The 23451-nt window shown below is 44.1% G+C and overlaps 1 protein-coding gene across 1 annotated transcript in view; it reads right to left on the bottom strand.

Moving 5' to 3' along the window:
* ATP9A (ATPase phospholipid transporting 9A (putative)) overlaps nucleotides 1–23451 on the bottom strand; it is a 1385006-nt gene that overhangs the window by 353420 nt on the left and 1008135 nt on the right. Inside the window, exon 19 of the mRNA XM_069651153.1 lies at nucleotides 18852–18950. Within this exon, the coding sequence (XP_069507254.1) occupies nucleotides 18852–18950 (99 nt within the window). The remainder of the gene's footprint in view (nucleotides 1–18851; nucleotides 18951–23451) is intronic.

The following is a 23451-nucleotide window of genomic DNA, read 5'->3' as shown; positions in this document are numbered from 1 at the left end:
GCAAGTTTGTTGGCTGGCAAACTCCCAAAAAAGGACATTCCGACAGAGACACAGGTCCCTCATCATTAGATCTTGAATGTGTACACGCCAGGCCTTCAAGGGAACAACCGTAAAATGTCAGTTGGTGCTAGGGTTGTCAAAATAACGTACCACTCAGTACGTGTCTCTGCGGGACCACAATTACCAGTCTATGGGCACCTTTGTGGAGACCTGAAAATATCTGAGGTACCTCCCTGAAACTAAGATGACGTGCAACCGAGAAGCCACTGCAGCATCTTCCTAAATATCCAAGCGTCTGGCAGTAGAAGGATACCAGAGACGATAAGACCCAGCAAGCACAGAAAAGCTGAGGCACAAACCTTTTCCTGTGTTTGAAAGACAGACACCTTTCTGCCCCGATGAACAGGAGGGACTGGGACAGCAAAACCAGAGACTTCCTGAAGTTCAGGGAGAAGCCCAAGCTGTGCAACCACTTATGTGTCTGGTACAATTATGCTGGTCTGAGAAACGAGCTCGGATGAGCCAGTCGTTCACAGAGGGAACAACATAAATGCTGTCAGCGTATGCTGGCCTGAGGTCATTACTGATGAATATGACAACATTGCTCCGTGTACAAACACGCAAGAAAGTAGAATGATTCAAATTGGGAAAGTCAATCAATTCCTTATGGCACAGATCTCGTTTTATGATACCAGGAAGATGTCTGTTCGCATCTTGAGCCCCAGTGTTATTATTGTTTCCTTTAACTTAGGGTGGACATTCAGAATCGGGGCATTCCTCGAATCCGACTTCCTAGAGCCAATGCTGGATTAGGGATATGTGCAGTATAGCACAGGATGGAATGAAAAACGGCACTTTTGAAGAATTTAGGGGTATTGGGTGAATATCACTCAGCCAACATCTTTGGATTGTACCATTTATAACCAGACCGAACAATGAAGCTGTAAATAGCAACAGAAATCTTTTCACATCTTTTTTACTGCTCCTCTGCACTTCTTGGACTTCCAATCTCCTGCTTGGCTCCACTTAAATCTGTATTTCGTGCTTCTATTCGTGTTCTTGGTCAATTGGCTCCTCCTGAGTCTATCTCTTCCTCTCTGGCTCAACTTGTACTATTTGTATTTTGTTTATTTATAGTGGGCACCCTGCCCAGGGGCATCTGGGCGCATGTTTAGAAGGCAGTTACAGTTTACAGTTAAAGGTACATTTACATTGTATACATATCTACAAAGAGGATAAGAACATTGCAAAGAAGAGCAGAGCAGACCAGCGTACACAGTATATACAATGTGCAGCCAGTTTACTGCTAACAATTGCATGGATTACAGTGGGGTGGCCAGGACATCCTGTTCATGAAGCCACAGTTTGGTTTTATTTTTGAAGGATTGGAAGGCATGAACATTTCTGAGAGCATTGGGTAGAGAGTTCCAAAGCTTGGCTGCTAAGCCTGGGAAGCTCGAGCCTTTGGCTGTCTGCAGCTTGAAACTGGGAATAGTTAAAGTGTGAACCTGTGGCGATCGCAAGGGTGTTGTAAAGCGCGTGGACAAGTAGGCAGGTGCTGCGTTATTCTGGGCCTTGTAAGAGTGAGAGCTTTGAGGGATATGCGATTAGTAATGGGTAGCCAATGCAGGTTGCGTCTGGTGGAGGAGATGTGTGAGCGCCTAGGAACGTTAAGAACTGCCCTTATGGCATTGTTCTGACTGACCTGAAGTTTATCAAGATTTCTTTGACTCGTCCCTAAGTAGAGGGCGTTGCAATAGTCGATTTTGGACATGATGAGGGTTCTAGCAAGGATTAAACAGTTGCCCGTTGTCAAGGAGGGACGGCACGCTGTGATAAGTTTACAAGTATATGAAGACGCTGAGGCTACTGAGTTGGTTTGTCTATTGAGAGAAAGAGTAGAGTCTAGCTATATTCCAAGTGTTTTAGTGACATTAGTGACTTTGATAACGTTACCATCAATAATGAAGGATTTGTATTTGGAGTCAAGTTTACTGAGTTTGGAATGAGAGCCTAGGATGAGTAAGTCTGTTTTTTCATCATTAAGGCAGAGCCCACGATGTGCCATCCAGGCCTGGATGACGGTGTAGACTGCATTTAGTGCTTTGACATCAGTTACATAGTCGCCAGTGATAGGGATGAGTATCTGGGTGTCATCAGCATAATTAGTGTAGGAGACACCCAGATAGTCAAGTATACCAAAGAGCGGTTTAGTAAACACGTTATAAAACGTGGGAGATACACAAGAGCCTTGTGGGACTCCACACAGGACATGTGCCTGGTCAGCTGCGGCTAGGGGAGAGAAGACCCTCATGGATCTGTTTGACAGGAAAGAGCTGATCCAGGATATAGCTGCATCAGAGAAGTGAGCAGGAATCTTGAGGTGATGGCAGAGGATTTGATGATCGACCAGATCAAAGGCTGCTGAAAGATCAAGGAGGAGCAAGAGAGCTTGTTTGCCCTTGTCTTTCAGGTCCTCGATTTGGGTTTTCAGATCAATCAGGGCTGTCTCCGTGCCGTGTATGGGACGGAAGCCGGATTGTCTAAGCCCTAATAGGTTGTTGGTATCGAGATAGTCCTGGATTTGGAGATAAGCTGCTCAATTCAGTATTTTGAGTAGGTAAGGTACCGTGGTGATGGGCCTGTAGTTAGCCGGATTGCTGGGATCGAGATAAGGTTTTTTGATGAGAGCGATGACCCACGCATCCTTGAGGTTGTCAGGTACAGAGCCCGATTTGAAGGAGGCATTAATGAAAGAAGTAATGAATGGGGCGAGATCATGTGCAGCTTCCTTTATGACCGGAGCAGGGCAAGCATCTTTTTGGCAATTAGAAGGCTTGAGCTTCAAGATAATATTTTCAACTTCCTTAATGGAAAGGGGTGTGAAGCTAAAAGGTTTAGAGGAGTGCTTAGGAGAGGGGTTTTGTAGAACGGGGGGTTACCCGCTGAGTCTGAGAGGTGAATTCTTTTGGTATTAATTTTGGCTTGTAGCAAGACAATTTTGTCTAATAGTGCCTTTTGAATATTGGAGCACCACTCGGTGTCAGGGGTGCATGTATCAAAAGAGGCAACTGGAGACTCAAGTTCCTTGAGGATCTTAAAGAGTTCCTTGGTATTTGATTGTTCTTGTGTGATCCTATTGTTATACACTTCTTTTTTAGCCGCTAGGATGGCTTCTTTGCAAGTAAGGGAGGCTGTGGTAAGGTTATTTTTATTGACTGGCGAAGGTGAGCTTTTCCAATGGGCACAGCTTTTCTTTTTTCTTTGCGCAATTCACGTAAGTGTGGGGTGAACCAAGAATTAAGGTGGTTACAATGTTTTTGTTTGCGCAGTTTAAGACAGGCAATGGTGTTGAGAGCTTTTAACATAACACGGTTGTAGGTATCTACTAGGACAGTAGGGTCCGAGCACGCAGATGTAGCAGAGTTTAGTAAAGGGAGGATAAGTGGGAGTAGTTTCTCCGCCGTAATATCCTTATTATGTGTATAGGTGGGCGGGGCAAGGATGGGTTTGGCTGTCGGTGGACTGGAGTTGATGGAAAAAAGTATTATGTGGTGATCAGACCAAACACATGGAGAAGCAGAGGTTACGTTGAGCGCACAGTTCATGTCAGAGACCCAGTCAAGGGTGCGCCCCTTGATATGGGTAGGTTCTCTAATGTGTTGGGTAAGGCCGAAGTCTGCCAGAACACTAGCTAGGTCAGTGGCTTTGGCATCATTAGGGTCCAGGTAACCTAGGTTGAAGTCGCCAAGTAAGATGATTTGAGAGTTGGGCTTGCTGCTATAAGCTAGGATAGATGAGATGTCCTCCACGAAGGTGGAGGTAGGTCCCGGGGGCCTGTATATGAGATGCACTGAAGCGGTGTGATTGGGTGAGATTGGTATTTTAACAGAGAGGAGTTCTGCTGATGGCAGCTGCAGACTGTTGATAGCTCTGAGATTAAGCAAACTCTTAAATATGAAGGCTAATCCGCCCCCCTTAGTTTGATTAGTATCCCTGTCGCACCTGATGATGGAATAGTTGTCAGGGATGGCCAGGGTCAGGGCAGGACCTGAAGCCACATGCAGCCAAGTTTCAGTGATTGCAAGAAAGTCAAGATTTTCACGGGAGATGAAATCAGCAATGTCTAATGCATGGGCAGGGACAGAGCGTGCGTTATTGAGCGCACCTTTGATTTTAGTGGCAACGTTGGACTTGGGAGCGGGCAGAGCTGTGTCAGTTTTATGAGCCGATGGAGCAGTAGCGTTAATCTTGCTAGGGTTAGTGATTTTGTCAGTCGTGGTGTTATTCAGGTGATAGGACCAGTGGTGACATCTGGATGCTAATCTATGGTTTCTAACTGAGGTAGCACATGGTTGACTTGGTAGGTTTGGCGGGTCAATGTGGTCGGTAGAGACAGAATGGGTTTAATGGTGACTGTAAAAGCCTGAGAAGAAGAGGAGTGAGAACTCACAGCGGGATACAGTAAGGTTGTGTCAGGCACAGTGTGGTGACAAAAGGGTGAGGTTATGTTATTGCGGGTGGTAGATTGGATGCCTGGTGTGTGATACAGACGCAAGCCGAGCCTGGAGTTCCTGGTGAGAGTAGGGCATGGTTGATTAGCAGTAGGTTTGGTGGTGAAGTGTTGAAGGCAGAGAGCCGGCGCGTTTAGATAAGGATTGTGATCTGACATTTTGAGTGAGGGGGTGGCTCGTGAGATAAGGTTGTGCAAGTTCTAGGAGCGGTCAGTGCGTAATGCTGGGCGGTAATGGTGCTGAACGGTGATCCGGTTATGGCCTGTAGGGTGAGCAGTACGTAAGTGGCGAGGTGTAGGATAGGCAAGTGTGTGTGTGCTTTAGGATACTCGCATATGGTGCACAGTAGTGAGGGTGTATACCAAAGGTGCGAAGCATTTTAGTAAATAAGGTGGGCTATGCACTACAATAGACTAGCAGGGAACATGTGCATATGCAGGAATGGCAATCTGTAGCAGCACAATGAGTGGGCTATGCGCTTTAGGGGTTAGCAGAGAACACTTGGATGGCTTTCTTTTCATAAACGTCTTAAGTTAAATTTTTTATGTTTGGTCTTTAAAGCACTTTATGGTCTTGCTCCTCCCTATCTTTCTTCGCTTGTCTCTTTCTAGCTTCCTTCGCGCTTTCTTCGGTCTGCCTCCCATTTCCGTCTTGAAGCCCCTTCTCCTCCCTGTGCCCAATCTCGCTTCTGGTCTTTCTTTATTCGTGCACCTTTCAATTGGAATACTCCTCCTCTCGCTCTATGATCTATTGCGGTTTACTCCTCCTCTCGGGCTTCTCTATGGACTCATTTTCTTTCATCTGGTTAACAAGGTCTTATTGCAATTATTGAAATACTCTGTTTTAAATATTGATTTCACTTTTTTATCTGTTTTTAATTCTATGTACAGTGCTTTGGCGTTAGACGCTATATGAAATAAAATACAAAATAAAAATATATACAAATGCGCACGTGGCAGCCGACCAATGCCCCACGCCGGAGGAAAATGGAACCGGACGTTGTCAGTCGTGACGAGATGAACTGGAAATGAATGAACACCTGATAGCCAAAACTGATGAAGGACAATGATTGAATATGAATGTTTATTGTTCTGGGAAGGTGGGGTGGCGGTGTAGAAGCAAAGCGGAAGTTGCACAAAGTACTGAGTGGTCGAACCTTCAAGGGGGTTTAAAGCAGAGATGATTTGTAGGGTGTGGTTGTGTTGGCCTGGGTAGTGGCATTGTATGTTATCCAACACTTGAAAATCTTGGAATGTGCTTGTTCATCTCACTGACTAATTGGGTGACGATTTCTATGTGTGTTAACAGTGGCACCATGACTCGGATCTGTCATGCAATGCTGAATGCACCTGGGTCATGTGAGAGGTCAGAAATGTGAGGCGGACAACTTTGTGAAGGTCTTTCAAAAGATGCAATTTTATTAAACTCAAAAAGGGTTTGATTAACACCACACTATCCTTACCCTTACAAGGATTTCACTGCCTAAAATAAACTAAAGGAAACACTCCAACAAAAGGATTCTGTCCCTCACACTTGTACGTTCAGAAAACTCAATAAGGTAAGATGCAGCAATTCAGATACAACACAATTAGCAGTTATATTCAAGGCCAGGTAACTATTTCTCCTTGTAATCTGGATAAATCTCCCTTGCCCAGATTAAATCAGGATTTCAACCGACAGAATACGCAAATCCCACCTTACAACAAAGTTCCAATAAGTCTCTCAACTGGACTTCACCAACAGTTCAAAGTGTTCAACAGTTATTTGGTCTCTCCACTTGGATCAGAGAGTTCTACACAACTTTCCTTCAGAGAATAAGTACCATTTCCATAGTTCATCAAGATCAACAAAAAAGGCTCCTGTCAAGATAATTCTGTAATAGTTCACAAAATACTTGCATCAGCAATATTGATTTGTCAGGATCTTCCACAACAATTCACAATGTGCCTTTGTGGTCTTGCCACGTCTTCTTCAACACTTTTAATCACACCTGTAAGGAACTCATGGTGGCAACAAGTAAGACAGACACAAGTGATCACACTTCAAGGGTGTTTATTGAACAATGAATTCTGTATGCTGGATGGAAAAATGCCTAATCTAAACCTAAATCGAAGATGGGAGCAAGCGTCGACCATCAAATGAAAATAAAGCAGGCTAGTGGCGTCTTGTCAAATAAAAAGAGCCTATACTAAGAAACCGATTGCAAAACCTTATCATTAAAACAAAAAAAGGTGTGGGATAGTTCTCAAGAAAAGAAAGAAGTGTTCTCAAATAATACGTCTGGATGCGGTAGCCTGGGTCTCCCTTCCCCACATTTTGAGCACGGGGTAAGGTGGGATTGTGGAGCACAGCACACTTTCGAGCTTTCCCGGCACGAGATGACAGTTCAGTTTTCAGCTATCAGGGCTGTTCATGGCCAAGTCTTGTTTCCTTTGAAAGTCTCTTGCCTTCGAGGGCCTGACATGTTCAAAATGACTAAAAAAGTTCCTTTAACCCAAATGAAAGTTGTTTAGGATCATAATGATTCACCCCTGGGTCCCCCTCTTCTGGGCGCTGACCTTCTCAATTGTGGTGTCACAGTTCAGACAGGGTGATGGTTTCACCCCTGGGTCCCCCCTCTTCTGGGTCTGGGTGCTGACACTTCACGTATCGTATTCCACAAATGATACAACAGATCCTTTATCAATCAACTTTTGGTGATAGCTTCACTCCTAGATCTCCCTCAATTGGGCTCGGATCCCTCTTCTCTTTATGTGCTTGGGTGATGGCTTCACCCCTGGATCTCCCTCAGTCAGGCTTGCACCCTTCTTGACTTTTGCAGGATTTCTCCTCCCATAGATTCTCAATGTCTTTTCAAACAGTTCATAATGGCCATCCCTCGGCCGGGTTCACAACTGTCAACACAACTGTTTCTCTGGACTTTAGACTTCGCCCCTCTCATCAGCCTCCCTCGGTCGGGTACACTCTTGCTAACTTCACACTCAGCTGTTCAATGTCGCTGGGATTCGCTTCCCTTTCTTTCACATAGTTTGAAGATTAAAGTCTTACGATTGCAAAGGTATTTTGTTTGACCCTCAGTATGACCACTTTTACCTATTTCATTGGCTCTCCTACGGCCTTCTGGTATTTGTAGTTTCGCTCAGATGGGGAATGACCACAGTCTTTGGAGTTAACACCCATGTGATGCCAGTTTTCCTCTGCAGCTGGTCTTCCCTTAACACTTTTACAGTTCTTTCATAGTTCACTGAACTTGGTTTAAACTTGCCACTTTGAGATTCTCATTGAACACAGCCCCGTTGTTACCGGTACTCACCTCGACTCACCGGGTGTGATGAACCGCTTGGCCTCTTTCTTCTCTGGAGTCAAGGCCGGTACCACGGGTGTGGGAGCTTCCCTCGCTCCTGCTTATCCGCGTAGGCTTGCCCCGTGTACCGTTCACATCGGCTGCAAGACACTTGTGCAATTGTTCGTGGTCTTATGCTCTCTTCTACGAAGGTTCTGCAGATCTAGGACGAAAAGGGCAAGGTCACTTCGCTCCTCGCCACCCTCTCGATTCCTGCCGCCTTTCTCCTTTTCTTGAACTGCCGCACCTGATTAGCCGTTTGTTGTGCTGTCTGCCGTGCTCGTACTGTGCTCTCTTGCTCCACCTTTTATCCCTGTGGGGAAAAGGAAGGGGCGTCAGGTGTGTTTGATTTAATTAAAATTGCCTGACTTTGTCTGACCCTTGTGTATGGACATGTCACGTAAACAGTTTTATTACAAGTCTGTTGTAAAACAGTGTTCGTGGTGGAAAGGGAAAAGGTTTCAGAGGGTTTTTGGGATGAATAATTGTCGGTCACTTTCGACTGGGAGTTCGCAAAGTGACAATCTGAAGGACGGGATTGGTAGGTTTTGAGGGGCAAACGGGAATAGTTGGGACCGTAAAATAAACAAGGGGGCTTGCGGGTACTGTGGTATTTTATCTGAACAGGTTGAGAGAGCGGGAAAATAATAATCGGAGGGAGAGGAAGAAGAATGATTGGGAGTAGTGGGATAGGGAACAGGAAAACAAGGATTCTGAAAAAGATGGTTTCTGAATGCAGCATGGTGTGTAATGGATTCATTAGAGGCAGGGGGATAGTGGATTCTTGAAAAGGAAGTGTATCGGATGGAAGGGAGGTCGAGTTGATACAGCCCATAAAAGCCCCCTGGATCTCGTTTTCCTCATCCTTTTCTCTGGGATAATGCTGTGCCTCACCTGGGGCAATCCCCCAAGCATACCCCTGAGTTCCCCCATCCAGGTGATCCTCCCTCGCTCGTCCACCCCCAGGGTTGGGATCAGAGAGCGCCAGCCGTGCCCTGGCCACCTGAATAAGGGTTTCGCTAAGTCTACTTGGGAGAATGCCCTCAGGTTTCTCACACACCACAGTACTTTAATGACTTTCGCCTGATCTGCCAGGTCTATACTACAAGGTCCCTTGTCCTGGTGTACTCCCCGGCCAGGACTAGCAAAACTATGACTACTACTCCTGCAAGTACTTCTGTGGTTTAGTTTTGTCTTCATACAACTCAAAAAGTCTTTTGATTTGATCAACAACAATTTGGAACACTTCTTCAGGGAAAACATGAGACACAGTGCCGTTTGTTCCACAATTTTGATTGCCACATGCAATGCAGGTTGTCCTTTTCTCCTCCTGAACACCTTTTGACAGAAGGGCAGCCTTCGTGCCACTCTTATTTCCGCCTCTTGCATTAACCAAGTGCTCCTCTGGCCTAGACAATGCTTATTTAGGTCAGTTTCCACGATTGTTTCTTTCTCTAACAATAGTAATCAAACAATTTGTTTCTTAATGATTCCCTCTTGGCTTTGGCATTGTTGGTTCTTTTTAACAGGGTGGGTTATTGTACTTTTTTGGCTTTGGCAATGGTTGTTTAAATTTGTTTCTAGCAATATTGCCCCTGTGTACTGCTGGCAATTGTTCTGACCTTTAAACTCACAATGACATTCTGATGGTCTGCTTGCCAAGTTCTTAAGCTGCCACTTTCTCCATTTTGTGTTTGCTTGGTATGCAAAACAATTATCTTTCTGCTTTACATCCGTACGACATCCTTCATACTTACGGTTCTGGCACTTTGCTCTTTTTTCATTAGTTATACATTCAAAAGACACGTTTCAGGCCAGCATGCGGTTATGGAGCACTCCGGGGTCACAATACACAAGTGAACTCACCTGGGTTGATATGCGTGTCCGCTCGCCTCGCTGCCTTTGAGTTGTCAGCTTTGTTTACTCCAGGTGGCGAGGAAAACAGCCTTGTTTGATTTTCCTGGGCCTGCGCTGAGCAAAACAGGAGCGTTCTGCTCTCCAGCCCTCTGGTGCTCGCATGCCACCAGAGCCTGCCTTACGGGGGTGGGGGGCTTCTCAACTTCCTGCTTCCCGCCGCGCTACCTCTGCAACCACAATCTTCAGGCGGAAAGCTTGTAAAAATAACACTTCCCGATGCAGGACCCCTGGAACTCAAGTCTCTGAAGGAAGAGACCTTCTCAGAACCGGCATCTGTACTGCATACAACGGTAGTTCCGGTGTCTACTTTCTTCAATTGCAACTGCGATGTGGAGCTGCTGCAACCACTCCACCTTCCACTGCTAGTCTCCTCTTCGGCCTGCACCTCAGGAGGACTTCTATGCCTCTGAGTCACCCTGAGGTGTGGTTCATAAATCCTATAAGCCTGCAACCTGCAATCTAGAGCCTCTGCATCCCTCTTCGTTCCAGTACTTTTAGCATGTTGGGACTTCCAAGTCCCCAATGTTCAGCTTGCAACTTTTAAGGGGATAATTTTGAACGCCTTTGTTTTTATTTTCAATTACATTTTTAAAAGGAGTCTCACAAGATTTTACAGAATAGTTTTGTTCTCTAGGGAAATTAAGATTTTCATGAACGAATAAGTTAACATTTAAAGATCAATCTTTAATATTCCCCTCCTGAGCATAGGAGCTTTCACCTTTACAATTGTGCTTAACTTTAGGAAGAGGATTCTTACTCCCAATACAGGATTGGTGAGAACAGTTTTTATCATCAGAATAGATAGCGTTGGTAAAGAATAATTCTCTCTGATGGCAAGCCATTAAATATTCTGGCATTACTGACTCTTCCTCCTCTGGGGAAGAGAAATACTGCATCTCACCCAACAGAGTCCTCCCGCTCCCTTGGGGTCCTTCTCCTCCCAGATGATATTCCTAGCTAACACCACCCCCAGGGTTGGGATCAGGTATCAGCTTCTTTCCCCTGGCCACCTGGGAGGAGACTTTAGGTAGAGTTTTTGTGAGGACTAGGCAGGATTCATCACTGTTGCCTTCCCCTGAAGACCCCCGAGTGTGCTACAAAAGAGGGTAGGAGGCCTTGTTAAAATCTCTAGTGGTGGTATCAGGAGGATGACGGGACTGGTGAGCATACATGTGGAGACGCACAGGTGACCGAGAGTCCTTTTAAAGGACCACAGTATGGACAAGCAAAATGGCCATCTCTTTTGGGGAGTATGTTAATATGGGATGGAGATTTCGGGTGGGGGGGGTATGTTGTATTGCTCTTGGCTTGGGATTTGATTATTTTATAGCATTTGTACACTTGATGGTTTCTCATTTTCACCCTGAGATAAATCTGGCAAAGGATCTGGACTGAGTTGTTGGCCAGTCTGCTTCTGGTGGACTGGATACATCCATCTCATTAGGCAGAGGGTGTTTGAAGCAAGCCCTTGGCTTTACTATTTTCTAGATATTTTGAATAGGGAAACTAGCAATAATAGGAGACAAAACAGAGATCAAAGAGGAAACTGGTGCCCGATTAAACAGAACGAGAAAGAGGGAAACAACAATGAAGATCACTAAGACCTGTAAACCTACACAGCAGTTTAGTCTTTGGGAACCAGAGCATCTGACGGCAAGCAGGGAGAGCTGCAGATGCCTAGCTGTATGGTACGCTGAGGATAAGGATGCCATGGGCAACAGTGTTGAGGCTGACCCAGAAGGCAGAAGAGGAAACCGGAGTGCAGGCGGCCCGAGAGCGCAAGGCAGCATGAAGTGTAAACAGACATGGCGAGGGCACACTGGCCAACGGCACGCATGCAAATCCAGCAACTCAAAGGGAACCAAAGCAGAGACGCACAAAGGACACTAAAAGCACCCGGTAAACCCACAGAAAGCAGTAGGGTTACCGGGTTGCCTGAGAGTGTACACCACTTCATAGAAGCAACACATGAGCAAAGTGAAATCTGTGAAGAAGCTAACATACCTGTAAACAATGCCACAAAGGGGTTGTTGAACCCGCACCTTAAAAGAGAAAGCAAAGTAATTGTGAAATAAAGCCCAGTAAAAGTGAACGCACTGGGAAAAGGGACAGAGGCCCACTGTATGAAAGAGATGTATTATTGAATCGAAGACTGCTAAACAAGGAACAGTATGCCAGCAGTGGGCAAATATTTCATGGATAAAAGGAAATCTCATTGTGTGCAAGTCCTGGCAGGAGAGAAAACCAGGTGAAAATAAGCAGAAGGAAGAATATCTCAAGGAGGATCCATTCCCCTGAGATTGTAAAGTGTCATAAAATATGTGAGGTGAAGAGAAGTGTTTGAAAGACTGCAAAGAAGTCCTGGAAGGAGAGTATACCAGGCAAAGTCAAGAGTGTGTGATAAGTTAAGGGAGGAAGCATCTCCAAGCCCTGGAGATTGTAAAGTGCTATAAGAGTGAAGACAGTAAAAGGAGAATTCCTAGGAAGTCACAAGCCTTTAGGATTCTAAATTATTTGAAACATGAAGAGAAACCTGGGGAAAGGAGCTATTTCCAAGAGAACAGTGAATGTTACAAGAGAAGTGAACTATCCTCTTGGGATTCTAAAGAACTTGGTTATTCGTTTTTGAACTTTTCGTATTGGTAAAGGGAACCGGGAGAAGGGCGCAATTCACTGGAACTGTGAATATTATCCACTTGGAATATTTTCATTGGATGTACATCTTTGTGTTGAAGTCAAACATTTGTGCACCTTGAGATCCAGAGACACTATCCTTTACACATTAAAGTTAGTTTTTAGAGTGTGAGGACCAGAATATGATTTCGGACACAGGATGCATTTTTACTTTGGGCCTGGTCTGACCAGTCGTCATTAGCGGAACCCGCTAGCAGACCTCGTAATGAGGCAGTAGAGTGGTAACGGCGCCGGCAGCTCTACCGGCGCCGTTATCACTCTACCGCCTGGGTCGTAATGAGGCCCAATGACTTTTTATAAAGGCAGAAAAGACATCTGAGGTCAAGAGGGGCTGGAGACAGGAGTACAACATATATGCCCCAAAATAATTCATGAAAGCAGAAAAAAGGGAAACCAAAGGGGGATTGAGCAGCATAGTGAATCAGCTGAGGATATTCTTGAATTCTTTACTAGCATGCGAACAGACACAAAGGTGAGGAAGAGGCAGCCACAACCAGGGCAGCCGCCTGAAGATGATGCATTACAACAGGGTCCAATGCCAGCTATACCAACAGCCCCCGATGCCCCAAGACCAAGTGGTCATGGTGCCATGGGAGGTAGGGGGTAGCAAATGTTGAGATGCACCTACCTCACATACTCAGTCAGTGACAAGGGAAGGCACGGTCTATGTAAACGAATCTCATGGCATTCAGACGTGTCTTCCGATACTGCCAGCAAGGCCACAAGGAGGAAAGACAGCAACAACTCATTACTGTGCACTTCCCATTGACACTTGGGAATTTAAGAAACTTAGCACAGGACTTTCCAATATTAGAGAGAAGTGAAAGCAGTTTGTGCAAGAACTGAAGACAGATTTACAGTATTACATCCCCTCCTGGGCTGGGAGATAACCTTTAACAAACAGCTTGCATGGAGCAATAACAATTAAATGGAGGGTGAAGGTGAACCAAGTTGCTGGTGGTCTTTTTAGATTTGCAAAAACGCTGAAACAGTTGCTGGTTGATCACATGTTAACAGCCGACAGGGGAAAGGGCGTGGCTTTGGGCTGCTAGAGTAGTGAATTGTGAGGCGTGGGTAATTAAGATGGGTTACAGTGCAGGGATAATATATTCCTTGTATGCTTATTGGGTGTCCATCCCTCGAACTCCTCTTATGCCACTCATTTGGAAACAGGGCATGTTCATCTCACACAAACTCAATGAAACCTACCCTATTTTAGCACTCCCTGTAGGCAAGTAAAGATGAGAATCTAACCAAAATACTAGTAAGATATCAGCTTTCCTTAGTGTTAAGGAGAATTCTCATTTCTGTGCCAATTCCCTTCAACCATAGAGACCGCCAGCTCTTTTGCTGGACTTTAGGACTTTTTAATTTTAACCCTGGAGTGGGACCTTTTGCTCACTCTCTTATGTGTTTTGATCTAATTTGTATTATGGGTTTGCTCTGTTTTTGGAGTGGCACAAACTCCATAGGCATCTTTTGTATAGTGACACATAGCACCTTCAGTGCAGTGTCCCAGCAAAATCGTTTAGATTTCTCATAAGGTTTAAACACCTTTTCTTGTGTGAACTACCATTCCCAAGAATGGTAAAGTGAAAATGACTTTACTTACCTTTTCTCTTTGTAGGTCCAGCACACCCAATCTTATGTGAGTGCTGGGGGGTTACCTAGTAGCCTCTTATCCTACTCATGACATTTTTTTTATTTTGCCCTCACTACTTTAAATGGCTGGTGGCAGTAGTTTAATTTTCCTACCATTGTGCTTTTCTACTGCGGGCTATATCCTCAGCTGCAGTATATCACCCATGGGTGACCATTTTGTCAAAATGGCCCCGTCTTCTTTTTTTGCCATTTTCAGTTTGTCAGGTCTTTATTGGGTTTTAGTCTGTCCGTCAAAGCCGAGTTGAGCCCTTTGTTCATTTTGCCTTTGGCGGGCTTCAGTCCTAAAACCCGCCTCTGGCTCCAGTGTGTCTGGAAAGGCAGGATATGAGGGAGGTTCCTGTAACTCACATGTCCTTTGTCTCTAGGAAAGCGCGAATGCAACTAGTCCTGATTGGCTGGCTGGCAGTCCTTTCAGGACAGCCACCCTGCTGTGTGATTGGCAGCTAGGATGTGCGTGAATGGGAGAAACCTGCTTAAAAGGCAAGGGTTTTTGGGAATAGAGTCAGAGTCGACCACTGGGAGAAACACCTCACGAAGAAACCATGGAGGAAGCTTGCTGCATCCTCCTGGACCATTGAATTGCCTGTGAAGCCCTGCTGCTGTGCTGAAACTCCTTTTTCTAATTGACAAGAGAAGCTCCGGAAGGGACGACTTCTTCGCTTAGGTTAGTGGGACCAACTAACCCCGAGATCGAGATGAACTCCACTGGACCATCTTCCTCGACTGGCTGTACTTCTTCGATGCTGCAGGAACGAGTGCCAGGGGTCGAGAAATCCATAGTCGAGTGAAACATCTGAAATCCGCCCAGAAGCTCCAGGAGTCTCCCAAGGACCCTCAAGAAGCAGGACGACCAGAGCTTGAGTCCCCTCAGCAGAGTGCAGGACTGAAGGAGTGAAGGAAGCCCAACTGGTATCCAAGATCCGTGGTGGTGCTGTTTACCGCTGATCCGAAAAGAGCCTGTAGCTGCCGACGTCCTCCAAAACGCTGCCGCAAAAGTCCTCCAGACATCCTCCCTCTTGTCCCCACGATTGAGGCTCAGGAACCCAGGATCTGCATCGCTGCAACAGGACAGAATCCATCTGCAGCACTCTTCGTCAAACCAGATGTTCTTTTTAAACTTGGGGTACTTACCTCGTTGTTTCCTTAGCTGTGCTCTTCTAAATTGAGAGTTGCAGTGGCTACTTTTGTTGGGAGTTGATTCCAACTATGCTTTTCACAAGTGTAAGAGAGTGTGACGCTACAAGTGATTTCCGCAAAACTCTAACTTTTTGCAAGACTTTTATTATCTAAGAAGTGCCTTAGCTCCATGTACTGTGTTCCAATTGACTTTGGCTGTCCTGGCTCCCTGCAGACTCTTCTAGTCCATTTGATATTTCTGTCCCTCAGAGGTAGTAACTTGTTTTTAGACTGTTATTGCCGGGAAAGGGTTGTCTAGACTTAATTGGAAGATTTAAGTATACTCGCATGCCTTGAGAACCTGTGTAAACCTTTTTCCTTCCTTTAACCTTTCCTTTCTGCAACCTCAGAATCTGCAAAGTAGAACTAGTGATATATAAATGCCATTACTGTCCTTGTGAATGAAGTAACCTCCGGGTGCAGGAACTGTGTAATATGCATATCCAAAGAGTATCCACTAACTGATGCGGATTCTGGTTACATATCTTTCCCCTTTTAAAGAATGCTTATTTAAAAATTGGTGTTAAATAAATAACTATTTATAACTGAAACCTTGAGTGTAAGTGATAATTGGATACTTGTATTTGCTAATCTCATTTTTCTCATTTAACCCACTGGCTGCTCAGTCACACTACCAACTTGTGCAGTACAGACCTATACCAAAAGGTGGGTTACCTAATGCCAAGCAGACAAGTGTTGTGTAGTCTCACCTAGTGTGACTACACCAATTCTTACCCAACACTTAGGAAGCTGCTATAAAATTAGGTGGTTGGCTTTGGACAGTCTATTGACAACCCAGAAAATATTGTTGGGGTTCCAAAAGAGATAATAGGGAATACATGAATTGTTTGAAATAGTTGGTTAGGTACTAACCTCCTTTATCCCCCATCATGGGGGCAGAAAGGTAAATTTCCCAGGTCACAAATTCTTACCATTGTATTGTTCTGACCAATGCCAGGCTAAATGTTTTTCCAGTTAAAGTGAGTTCTGGCAAATGGTTGGGTGCCTGACATACAAATGACCCCCCGCCCCCGGTCCTGAGGTACTAATGAAACTATAGCACACTTTATAATGTGTTGTCTCCTGCATGCTGACGTGTGGAAACAATGTGTATTGGGCTTTTTAAATCGATGTGGTCTCAGACAAGGAAAACATGCACTTATGATGATATTCTCCCTTCATGGTGCCAAGACTTCTTTTAGATTTTCCTAATATTTACAAACTGCCTGGAAATGCAGAACACTACATTTAGCTTTGTTTTTTAGCTCCTTTCTGGTAAGGCATTATATGCAAGTTTTGCGCAAGTTATTTTTCAAGTGCATATTTTTTATGCTGGTTATGTATCTTGTGTCTTATGGTTTTTATTGTACGATCTGGGTATTTTTATTGTGATGTTTTATGGATTATGAGAAATCTGAAATAAACTGATTGGACTGACTGATGGATGCCGCCATGATATTATCAGAGAAAAAGGTAGGTTTGAGCGAGGCAAGCGTGTTTGGATGGTCCAGGCTGTGTGATGAGAGAATTTGGTCAGAAGGGTTGGGTGCATGCTGGGGTGCAGGGCAGCCAACGCTGGGGTACACCGATTCGATCTGTCAGATAGTTGTCTATTATGTCAATGAAAAATTCCTTGAATCGGTCAAATTTTTCAGAAATCGCTGGCATTGTGAGATGTGTGAGCGCTTGTTGCAGTGCTTTACAACTTTGAAGAGGGCTTTGGTCCTGTTAGAGGCTTCTACTATGGTGGTGAATAGGTTGGCAGCTGTAGCCTCGGTGATCTGAATCCTATGGTTGGTGCAGAGAGATTCGAGGTTGGTGAGATCACCAATGTTACTTTTTTACACCCACCTTTTCTCTGGAGCGCTGACTGAGCCTGATCTGGTGAGCTTGGGGTGTACCAAGAGGTGGATGGCTTATTCTTAGCGGGGCTAGTTTTCAGGGCAGCAAGATTGGCATTATTCCACTAAAACCAGTGTGGATCTATCATTTGTCATCTTAGTTACCTATAATTATGTAGAAACATGCAAATCATGTCCAATTGCAGTGTGTCTACAGTAAACGCAATGGACACGCTAAATTCTACAGTGATCATGCCCTAAAAGAAAGTGGGGGACACACATAAAAACGCCCAACGACAAAGTGACGGAACAGAAAGCATATGGATGTTAAAGTGAAATATGCACATTGTATTCAATTTGTTTTTGCCAATCAAAGTAAGGGCACAGGACAAACAGGAATTTGCCCTTCAGAAGACTAATTGTACATTCGAAAAGAACTACAAGAGACACGTTTGTTTTAATGCTGTTGGAGAAGAATAAAAGATGTGCACTTTCAAGACATAAACCATTCTATTCAAATATTTCCTGCAGAGGAAAAGCCTAATGAGATATTTTACAGGTTAAATAAGCATTGTGTGATCTTGTGACTAAGTGTCTCTCCCCTATTGCTGGCTATCTAGGTCCGAATCCCGGATTCAGCACAGCACCTGTTTGTAGTAGAACGAGCACAGCAAACTATGTGAAGGGAGCAAACTGTTCTTTAAATACTTCAAACATTCGGGGGAAGGGGAGAATTGCTACCGCCCTCTGAAAAAGTGGGCAGCCTCCATCCACTAGTGTGACATTCTAGATAACAAAAGTTATGTTCATAATGTAGATAGTATGAATTCAGGTGGCTGTGGAGGGATTGTCTCCTTGTGTTTAGTCAGCAGTTTCTCAAAGACTAACTTAAAACAAATAAAACCGCTATCATGGTGTTTGGTGAGGAGGAGCACCTATGAATATGATGTATGTGTCCTGGTTTCATGACCTGTCGCTCTTTTACCATCTCTAAGGAACATAAGCAATTTCTTTTCCACTAATATGGATTTTGTCAACTTGCTTTTATTTCATGAACCTTAATGGGGCAGATTCCATAAGTTACCCCTGCAATTGCAGTCATTACCAATATGAGAATCCACTGTGGAACAACTTCAAGCTTAAGATTCATGCCTTCATGATACAACATTTTCAGCATCTTCAGAAGGAAAATTGGTAGCTGAGATTAAATGTTGATCCATGTTAGGTTATGTAATCTCACATTTGCATAGCGCCTCCTGCCATAGTTTATGCTATCGAAACGCTTTTGCCCGTTAGAGGCAAACTAGGAGAATGATAGAACATTTAGCAGTGGTAGGGAGGAGTAAAGTCGGGGAGATAGTTGGGATAAGGGCGAGGGATGGAGAAGATACCCAGGAAGGCATGAGAAGGAAAAGGTGGAGGATCCATGTGTACAAATGGACCGAATTTATCATGGGGCTCAACTATATTCTATGAGCACAGAGCAGAAAGGAGTAATAGCGGGAGAAGAGGTCTTCGCTGCACCAGGGTGGTATGTCTGGATTGTAAACTTCCAATTGTTATGAATTTAGTAGGGCACAAATATTGCAAGCATTTGCTCGATTGAAGCTCTCCAGGGAAGTTAGAAAAAATCCATTTGGTCTTGGACACTGCGCTTCAAAAACTTGTAACCTGATAAAACATGCAGTCATAAACAATACTCACTGTCCTAAAAATGTGAATGTCCTGATTCCTTGTCACCAAGTGTGCATTCTTGGCCGTACATGTTGCGGTTTCCAGTTTGTCCCCAGTGAGCATCCACACCTGAGGAGAAATATGAATATTTTGGCTTTGAGTTTTTAGCATTTGTGATTGATGAAAGAATGAAAGCTATGAAACACTTGGCAGTCACAAATTTCAGACATATTTTCTGTTATCGGACTTCAAATATAATATATATAACAGGATAGTTAAGGTAAATAAGTTCAGTGCAACAAAACCCTTGAAATTCAGTGACATAACGTAGTTGAAGCACCATTAAGGTGAAACAATCCGATACAACGAAACCCTTGAAATTCAGTGGAAAAAACGTTAGTTGAAGTCGAGGTGCTGATTTAATGGCACAAAACCCTTGAAATTTGTCAGGTGTCGGAAGCTCAGGCACCCTAACTTTAAGACCCCCATTGTGCAGTCCCTAAATGGCCTCACAAATGGCATCACGTATGACATCACTTAAGGCATCATCAATGCCATCACTGTTACAGCAGGTCACTCGTGCAAGTAAGAGATGCAACCTTTACAAAGCGTGTTTATGCATGTAAAGGTAAATTCAAGTGCAGAGCCTGATTGGAGTTTGCTTTTAAAAATACAGTACATGGTATTCTCACCCACCAATGCTACTCTGTATTGATGAGATGCTCTTGTACCTTTATCACTCCGTTCTAAAAACATTCCCCTATGCAAAGAAGGCATGTGGATGGGTTTTATTTTTTTATTTTAATGTGTTACAGTTATTTAAAACTTTACACATAGATTAATTTAGATGTCATAACATACTTAAAAAAAAACAACATACAATCCATATAAAATCAAGGAAATTGGCAAATACAAATATTGATCATTTGCATTCACTACATAAATACAATTTATTAAAACAATATCAACAGGGGTAGGGACTGTCCTTTCTACTTATTCAACCTGTAATTTTACTTTTACAAACACCCATACTCTGCAGAGGGCAATACGGGCAGACTTTGACTTTGTGTTTAGACACCGCAACCAGAAATCCCTTTCCTGATTGGTGTCCATGTCGTGTACAAGGGCACTTACATTTTTTATATAAATACGGCCCATTGTGGAGCAAGCCGTGAAAACATGCTTCCCAGTCTCCAGGCATTCTTTGTTCTTGCATATTCTGCAATACCTTTCCTCAGCTGGCAGTTTCAGAATGGGTCCTGTGTTGGCCAATAACAGCAACTGATTAAGCCTGTTATGGATTTCAATCAGGCGATACACTCTGCTCTCGGCGTAGTGTACAGCACAATGGAAATACTTATTTGATATGTGGATTCAATTATTTGAAAGATGTACCACTCGTATCACACCCCTTATTTAAGAAAACCTCAGGTCACGCTGTACCAGAAATCAGGCTGGTTTGTAAAAGGTATTACTTATTTATTTAGATCAAAATCACAATATATATTTTAATAGGTAAACAACAATCACCAATGGGGTGACAGAACACAGAATGATATCTTTAATACACTAGGACTAAGTAATGAGCAAAACAAATGCAGCACAGAAAATAATACTTTTGTGTTGGTTTCAGATCAGATAGCACAATGGTTAGAAATTCCCCTGCAACACCCCTCAACCCACCAATAAGCGCATTTAAATAAATGGGAGGAGATAGCAGGTATTCATAAATAGGACAGATCACAGTGTCTCACTTCCACCTTACCCCCCTTGCACAGAAAGAGAAAAACAAATTGGGCTTTTCCACTGTCAAAATGACTTTTAAAGTGGCTGAGTAAGAACTCCTAATGTGTGGAAAAATGCTTAAATTATTCTAAATTCCTATGGTAGCCACTTTGAACAGTTGCACACAAGCATGAGCATTGATTTAGTCAGCAGAAAGCATTTGCAATCTTAAAATTCAAGTCGGAAGCAGTTTAAATCTACTTTACACGTGTAAAATTTCTTAGGATTTTTAAAATCGTGGCAAACTTTTCCGTGCGCGATATCTGCGATAATGGGAGAACCGCAATGGATTGCTACAGATGTTAGCTACAAGTAGGAGTTGAAATTTCGTTTCTATCGCAAAAATGGAGGGCGTTATAGTGGTTTTAGTAAAGGTCGTTTTTGTGAGATAGGCGCGAGAATGGAAAGAGGCTTCAGTTTTAAAATCAGAAAAATATTGACTATGGACTAGAGCATCCAAGCTAAGCCACCAGGCAGGCACAGGTAGGAGTGATTTGCGACTCAGTCCTGTTTCCTGGCTGTCCACCTAGGAGCGCTAGGCTGGTCACTCGAATGAAATTAATAGATCAAAGTTGACAAATGATAGAAAACGGATGCTTTTACAGATAGACAGAATAAGATTTCACTATACATTTAGACAAGGTTACTGATTAAGGAAAGATGGTTAGGAGGGGACAAGATAAAGTACGGGAATCACAGTTTCTAGCTTCCTGTAAATACTCACAGAACAAAATGGATTTAAGATTTTGGACCGTCAGGATTCTGGACCGCCAGGATTCTGGACCGTCAGGATCTATCAGGGACTGACAGCTGGGCACATCGGACTGGACAGGGTCAGCACAGCGCTCTGGTCACAGCACGGCACAGCGCGGGATCTGCCCTTCTTGGTTATGAGGATCTCTCAATTCAGCAGGCAAGCATTAACAGCACAGCCCGGCTGTATTTTGATGCTTCCCTTAGGCTTTTTGGGTTCTGTTCTAGAATTTGAGGCCTAGCTGAGAATGGTTCAGCTATGCACTAGGCCTTTGCTTTGCCAAGTTTCTGGAGTCTGGAACAAGGAAGATGTAGATTTCAGCAGCAGGGCGCTCCGCCAGCATCAGGAGAGTGAGTGGATCTGTCTGTCTCTATGTGCTCTCTGCTGTCTCCATTTATGCCTTAACAATGACATCACAAAGGGGTGTATGGGCCGGCTTAGCTAAGCGTGCCCCGGTGAAAGGTGATTGGGTCAGAGTCTACTCTCTGCCTTGATAGGAGGAGAGAAACAGAGTGTCATCTTTATGGTGTAATTTTATGATTCTGAGAATCCACCCCTAGCCTCTGGAACACAAAGTCTACTTTTGGCAAAATACATATTTGCACATGTGCAACCTCTATAAAGATCACATACACAGATTGCATATTTTACATAGCAGCTATTCCTCAAACCATGTAGCTGTGGGATCTTGTCTCCGCTTTCTACAGAATTTTGCCCTTTTCACTATGAACACAATGTCCAATTTATAAGCAAATTGTCATGTTCTGTACAGCAGATCCTTATCCTGAGAGATACTTCAACATGGCCGCCGTATCTGGCGATTATAGCACACACAACAGTCTAGATGTTCTTTCCCAGAACACATTGCAGCTCACTGATGTCACATCCTCCCAAGCAGCTTATCAACAGGATCCTCCAAGAGTCCAGTGCGTTGCTACTCTCTTAGGAGTATACAAGCGCTACATGAGTTAGTTTGTTACAGTTTCCCTCTCCTTGCTTCCTTATTCCGGACTTCATCTGACACTCTCTCACCTCGCTATCTTCCCTCCTATTCTTGATCTCCAGACCGCGACAGCAGTACGGGAAAAGACATTACCAGACTTCGGACGAGTTAAACCACGCCCCTTTGGAGCGTGGTCCCAGCCCAGTCTCTCTTTAGTTCGGAATACAGATCCTCGCCCTCCACGAGGTATTCCGTACGCTTTATATTTATCCTTCTTCCATCGGCAGTCTAGGGAGTTCCGTAATCGGTTCTTCCCTTTTCATGTTTTCATTCTAGCGCGGTTACCTACCTCAACATCCCAGGCATACTGCCAAACCCCCGTGAGCAGTCTCCGGGAGGCTTCCTTTGTTTACAAACTGGTAGGCTTTATATTTTGTGCTTTTTCTACTATTGTGTAGTGATCATTAGCTATTTCTCTCTCTACCCTTTCTTTTCTATTCTACTGTTTTCGTTAGCCCATCGATTCAGTACTTCTGGGAACTCCAGGTTACCTCTCCCTTCCTTCACATCGATTAAGATATAGAACAGAAGATACAAAGGGGTCTGGCACACTGATAGACAAGGAAATTATATTCTAATCTAAACCTTATCTTCTTCACCAGAACTTAGTCTCAATTACAAAGAAGCTCCCAAACTCAGAAGGCGGAATTCCATTCCGCGCTGGAACATCTCGGGGAGACAACGCTCTCTAGAAGCTCTCCGCAGGGTTTTTTCCCCCGTGAGGGTTTCCCTGGGAACCTCCCGGGGATCAAGCCTTTGAGCAGGACTCCGGAGGGGTTTTCAGGGGAATTCCTAATTTCTACAGGGAGAGTCAGAGAGATCCATTCCAGGCACTCACCGGGCCACAGGACATTTCTCTTCGTTCATCCAGCCCAGGTAGGTGATTTTCTGTTTTCCTTCTCTATTCACTTGGAGCAATTGATATTTATATCTAACATTGTATATTCGCTGACAGTTAGCAACGCCAAAAAAAGTAGTCCGCAGTTGCTGACTAGCTCCAAGTGATTAGAGTTGGTTCCAGAGAACCCCCTAAAATGGATCCTCAACAACAGCAGATCCAGCAGCTAATAGCTGCGGTACAGTCATTA

This window comes from Ambystoma mexicanum, chromosome 3p (genome assembly GCF_040938575.1).
Source record: "Ambystoma mexicanum isolate Mex_15411 chromosome 3p, UKY_AmexF1_1, whole genome shotgun sequence".
Lineage (NCBI taxonomy): Eukaryota > Metazoa > Chordata > Amphibia > Caudata > Ambystomatidae > Ambystoma > Ambystoma mexicanum.
This window is presented reverse-complemented; position numbering and strand designations above follow the sequence as displayed.